This window comes from Strix uralensis, chromosome 15 (genome assembly GCF_047716275.1).
Source record: "Strix uralensis isolate ZFMK-TIS-50842 chromosome 15, bStrUra1, whole genome shotgun sequence".
Lineage (NCBI taxonomy): Eukaryota > Metazoa > Chordata > Aves > Strigiformes > Strigidae > Strix > Strix uralensis.
Window position 1 is genome coordinate 12,306,651 of NC_133986.1, and position 6,000 is coordinate 12,312,650.

Sequence of the window (6,000 nt, forward strand, 5' to 3'; positions counted from 1 at the left end):
TTAGTGTTTAGATGCTTTCTGGATAAAGTTGCACAATAAGCCTTGTGAACAATAGCTTTTCTATATTTGCGTAAAAAAAAAAAAGCTGTCTCAACAGTTACTGCGGCACCTTGGCATGAAGACGCAGCCTTGCCTACCAGAATTGCTTGAAACAGCATCTTGTGGAATGAATTTAGATACGAGATTTAAAATGCAATTTCTCTGTATTAGACTTACGAAAACTTAAAATTGCGAACCATCAAGACAAAAATGTTTTCAACAGTAAAAGACAGTCAAAGAAGAACAGTAAAAGTGAGATAGTTATGGTCATGGGGAACCAAGATATATGTATCTGCAATTCAACTTCAGAATTGCACTGTGCGTTTGAAGAGGACCCGTGAGCAACTGCTGTCCACTGCCCAGTGCGATGCAGTTAAACTCCTGTGTCTTTAATTTCAGGCTAAATGAAGAGCAAATTGCGACAGTGTGTGAATCAGTGCTGCAGGCTCTGTCATATCTTCACTCTCAGGGTGTCATTCACAGAGACATTAAGAGCGACTCGATTCTTTTGACACTGGATGGAAGGGTATGTTTCCTCATACAAATTGTTTCCTGTCTGCTGCTGCCACAGCCTTAATCTGTCTCCTTATTTCCTTTCTGTTCACAGTCTCTTGTTTGTACCTCGTCCTCTTACTCCCTTTGTCTTGTCTTTTGGTGTTTCCCTCCCTGTTGTTTGAAAATTATTTTTAAGGTTGGTTGCTTTTCTCTTTGTACAGGTCAAACTCTCAGATTTTGGCTTCTGTGCTCAGATCAGTAAAGATGTACCTAAAAGAAAGTCCCTAGTAGGTACTCCATACTGGATGGCTCCAGAAGTTATTGCAAGGATACCATACACTACCGAGGTACGGGACCACTTCCCTAATACCAGAAGAGGTAGCAAATTATATTCTGGGGTGTTGCAGGAAAATAACTCTTGGCTTTTCTAGGAAGAGCCTCTAGAGTCTGTTTAAAATATAACTATACTACTATAAATACAACTATGACTACAGATTTGATTGTGATCACATCAATATTTCCTAAAACAGTAGAAGAACAGGTTGTTCTGCTTCCCGGAACAAGGTGTAAACTTATTCTATTCTTATACCTGAAGCTTGGCATAGACTTGTACCTGCTGTAGTGTGGACAGATGTTAGCCAGGAGCTGCCTGTGATGTGATATGGATCAGTTAAATCAATCAATGCCATGAAGGGAGGGGAGGAGCGGGGGGAAGGCACAGATGTGAGCTCTGAAATTATGGGCAGGTGGCAGGAGACTGATTAGTTTTGTTTACCAACCAACCAGGTGTAGCACAAGCAGTTACTTGCAGACCTTTACATGTTGCAACACCAGCGTGGCTCAGTTCTAGGTGGAAAGCTGTCTTTGTTAAACTGTGGTAAGGAGGCCACAGTTTAGTGGGTTAATGTTTTACTCTCTTGATGCCATTTGTGGGGGTGTTGCTGTCTTTGTGAAAGCTTCAAGGCAGGGACCTGTTGCTCTGAACGGTGTGTACTGATGGGCCATTGGCTTCCACAGGTGGATATCTGGTCTCTGGGAATCATGGTGATAGAGATGGTGGATGGAGAACCCCCCTATTTCAGTGATTCTCCAGTCCAGGCAATGAAGAGACTCCGTGACAGTCCTCCTCCCAAGCTGAAAAACTTCCACAGGGTGAGCACACTGGCAAGCACTCTTAAACCTGATGATTATCATGGGGAAACATCCGTATCAGCCGTTCCCAGTAAAGCTGGCTGTGAAAGTCATCTTGCTAGGACATGTTTCTTGGGGAACTTCTTTGGCCCCGGTGCCTCAGTGGCCGTGAGCTGCTGCTGACAGCTAGTGGCTGGTTTGGGAAATAGCCCTGATAATGTAAGGTCACTTGGGCATAAACCTGCTAATGCAAATCAAAGCTGCTTCAGGCAGGCCCAGCAGTTAATATCTCACTGATGTCGATAGAGTAGCTCATCTTCTAGGGAAGTAAACAGGAGGATCCTTGCTCTTGAGAGTTTCTGGCTTTGCAGCTTTCAGGACTGCAAAGGCTGTGTTATGGTCAGAGCTGGGGAGCTCAGTGCAGACAGCAGCTCATGGAGACACTGCAGCTGCTTTGAAGATGAACTCAGCTTCATGGTTTCTTATGAAAAAGTAGCAGTGACATAAGAAATACAGTGATTACCTTTTAGTCACCACTTAGAGCAGTCCTCCTTTCATTTCAGTCCAAGCCTCTGAGATCAAATAGCTTCTGCAACATTCTGAGCTATCCGGCCTTTCCAATTAATCAGAATATCTGCAGCTGCTAAAACTGAATTATTTAACAGAGTAGACTGCTGAACTAACAGCATACACTCAAACATCAACAGCTGCTCTTCCCTCTTTGCCTTTGCAATGCTAATTAAAATTTCAAGGTCATGTTCTGGACCCAGAGCTTGCACCCTTGGGCTGTGTAAGGCCCGTTCTGCCCTGGGTCACACACCGTGCTTGGTGAGGTGACTCGACCACGGGCTGCAGAAGCCAGAGCCGTTTACACTCTTGCTCTGCTCCATTTTTCCCTGGGAAGCAAACTGGCTTCCAGCAGAATCTGGATTGCTGGGCTGGTGGCCGTCCTTACTGTCTCCCCGCAGTGTGAGTGGAGCTCAGCACCAGCGGTGGGTCCAGCCCTCCATTCTGATCAGAGTTAAAGGCTCCCTGTGGCCCACCGCTGTGGTACTGGATGCAGCGGGTTAAACAGACGTCACCTGGGATAATCTCTGCTGCTTTCCTAAAGCAGAACTAGATTTACTGATAAGAGCTGGATCCTGGCACTTGTACTTAGCTGTGTTGTGCCTTCTCCCTCTAGCAACCACGGTGAAGTTGTTCAAAGCACTCATGCAGTAAGTAGCAGCTCAGTGTGAACAGGATTTCATGATCTACTTCTGAGTTAACTGGAGCTGGGAAAATGCCCCCAGTCTAAAATGGATATAATTAGCAGCATTAAAATGAATAAACATATACCAAGTTCATCTTTTATTCACTTTTAATGATGCAGATGATTACCACTGGCAAGAGATGTGCAGTGCCTGTAAGTGGTTCTTGGGTCTTGGCTACTCAACAGGCTTTTACACATCTTTCAAAGGATAAACCTGCTGAGGTCATTTAGTTTTTCGGTACACTGCTGCAGTTGCTTCATCTCCTTGTACTGGCAGCATCAGGTTTCCAGACTCTCAAAACCTATTTAACTGCTTTTTCCACAATCTGTGGCCGGTAAAAGAATGAATTGATCAACACTTCACACCCAAGTGATGTGCCTCGGGTAGCAGGAATTCTGTTGCATTTTTGAGCTCAAATGCAGAAAAGATTAAATAACCAAATGGGAAACAAAATTAACTTAAATGGAAGGACATGGCGGGCAGTCTTGTCTTAATTTGCTGTGCTCCATTAAAAAAAACCCAAGCTGTATAAATGTTGTGCCTACTGGCGGCAGAAAGTTATTACTGTCACATAAAAAGCATTCTGTCTCATGTTACATTTCTGTGCAAAAGCAGGGTTACGAAGTTGAAATGTGCAGGATCCTTTAACCAAACCTACCTCAGCAACCTGTTGCTGCATGAACTGTTGCCTGGTTCCTTACGGGGTTGACTTGGTTGGTTGCTTTTTCACAGACCTCCCCAGTTCTGAGAGACTTCTTGGAAAGGATGTTGACACGGGATCCGCTAGAAAGAGCAACGGCACAAGAACTTCTGGATCACCCCTTTTTGCTCCAGACAGGACTTCCAGAGTGCCTGGTCCCCCTTATCCAACAGTACAGAAAGCGTACCTCTACCTGCTGACTTGACATAAGGGAAAACGCTAGGAAAAATAAGGTTTATTTTAAAAAAATAATTAAAAAAATCAAGAGACCAGGCAGTCTCATCTTGTGAATGGTGCTTGGGACTTGTCAGTGATCATTTTAGAGGATGAATGTGAATACTGTCCTTGCATTCTCAGCCTTTTGTGGCTTCTCTGTTGCTGAAGACAATCAGTGGATACTAGATCCAAATAAGACCAAGTATGTCTCAAGAATAAAGTGGGTGTTTCATGGCTTGTAGATGGCTTCTTCTGAAGAATGGTATTTTAAAGTGGAGTCTGAAGTTGCGTATCTGAATGTCTGCAAGTTCCTGCAAACCTTGGCTGCTGACTACTGAACTGGAACAATATTTCCCAATTACAAATGTGATCTTTGTTTCCTTCATTGTACACTGGAGTCTTGAGCTGACTCAAACGTACGTTTTCGGGCACAGACCCCTTTAAACTCTCAAACAATGCACAAAGACTTGACAATTTTTTCCTCTGAGACTTTTTCACAGATGATTTTAATTTCCTTCAGTTAAATGTGGACCTAGAAAACTGTACATATTTTCCTAGGGAGCAGATGTGATATGTATATATTTGGTTTAAATGGCTCTTGCATCAACATGCTTCTCTTTTGCTGAGGAATATGTATGGTTTAGTGGTCAATCTTGAATCCATTTCATGATCTTAAACTTTTGGAGGGGGAAACCCGTGGCTACAGGCCTCAAAACAGACTCTGTCACGACAGGTGTTCTCGCCACCAGGATCTTGTGGTTGAAAAGTCACCATATGCGACACCTCCAGTGCTGGTTGGAGTGGAGAGTCTGTGAAAGCTTGTTCCTGTGTTTGGTTTCCAGGCACCTTTCTTTCCCAGTCCTTTCTCCCGAGAGAGGCTGAGAAATGCTGCCCTGAGACAATTGTTGCGCAGCACTTTGGGAATGCTCTAGGAGACTGAATGAAAACGTTTCAGCTGCCCTGCACATCCCAGGAGAGATTTTTGTGTTTGTGTGAGGTGGTTTGTTGAGCCTCTGTCTCCCCTGCTTGCTACTGCAGAACATGGGGAGAAGAGAAACTTTTGATGTATGTTTCGTTATTGGTATACCCTTCCCCCACCATCCCTTTGCTGATACATTCGGAAGGTTACTGGTTGTGTAAACAGCTCTTTCAGTTATTTTAAAATAGATTTAGGTATTTTGTATGATACACTTTCTGAGCAGTGAGATAGTCAAGGTAATTGGACTCTAGGTCAGGATGTAACATTGTACAGTAATGGTGTGTATTGTTGTGAGGTCTCAAGAATATAATCTTAAGTGTGGAACTGGGATCCTATTTTGAAACTCCAGATACAAATTTATGGGAATTTAAGTTATTCTTTGGACAGTCCTACTGTCTCAGAAACTAACATTTTCTTCAGAAGATGTTAATCTCTATCCTCTGCTATTTACTCCAGTTACAGATCCTGCTTCAGAATTGAAGCCACAGTTGATTACTTGAAGTAATTTGGGATGGAATTCATCTGCACTGATGCCAGCCATCTAAATGGTGGGCACCCAGTCTGCGAAGCATATAGGTTGGCTCTGTAGGCCAAGGTGAGAGGAACACCTCCAGAGGGTGATTCATCTCTTCATCTCAGATACCTGCTGGAGGATGAAATAGCTGTCTCTCGATCCCACTCTGCCTGTGGCCAGTAGAGCGATCATAGGTGGTTTGCCTAGACTGGATGTCTAAGTTTGGGGCTGATGAAGTTGGTTGAAATGAATTTATTTAGCTCCTCCTTAGCTGCACTGGAAAATTTTTGATGTAAAATGTTTCTGTATTCCAGATATACTGCTTTTTTTTATGCAAAAGAGCAGGGCTTTGAAAAGATTTATAATTTGAAACAAACGATCCTGCTCATCTGTAGTTGTGAATCCTTTGCACTTGTGTTTCAAATTAAAGTAGATCTTGATTTATTCATAAGCCTGTTGCAGTGCTGAGATGCTTTAAAGTATGTCCACAGTTCAGAGATGTAAGGAAAGCGTGAACCTTCAAGTCTAGTCTGACTTACCTATTCTGTGGCTATATGGCTTTTAAAACAAGAAGAGACTGTAGCAGAAGCCTGGATCCTGAAACAAACTTTACTTGCAGACAGGGATGACAGGTTTAACATTTAACACCACTTTCTACTTTGGCCCAAGTCTG

At 43.3% G+C, this 6,000-nt stretch overlaps 1 protein-coding gene across 7 annotated transcripts in view; it reads left to right on the forward strand.

Annotated features, from left to right (window-relative positions):
* The window catches only part of PAK6 (p21 (RAC1) activated kinase 6), a 39,571-nt gene extending 33,793 nt beyond the window's left edge, over positions 1 to 5,778 (forward strand). For all 7 annotated transcript variants that reach the window (XM_074884890.1, XM_074884894.1, XM_074884895.1 and 4 more), the window contains 4 exons: positions 439 to 565; positions 756 to 881; positions 1,552 to 1,686; positions 3,651 to 5,778. In XM_074884890.1, the coding sequence (XP_074740991.1) occupies positions 439 to 565; positions 756 to 881; positions 1,552 to 1,686; positions 3,651 to 3,818 (556 nt within the window). In that variant the 3' untranslated portion in view covers positions 3,819 to 5,778. The remainder of the gene's footprint in view (positions 1 to 438; positions 566 to 755; positions 882 to 1,551; positions 1,687 to 3,650) is intronic.
* The last annotated feature ends 222 nt before the right edge of the window (positions 5,779 to 6,000 follow it).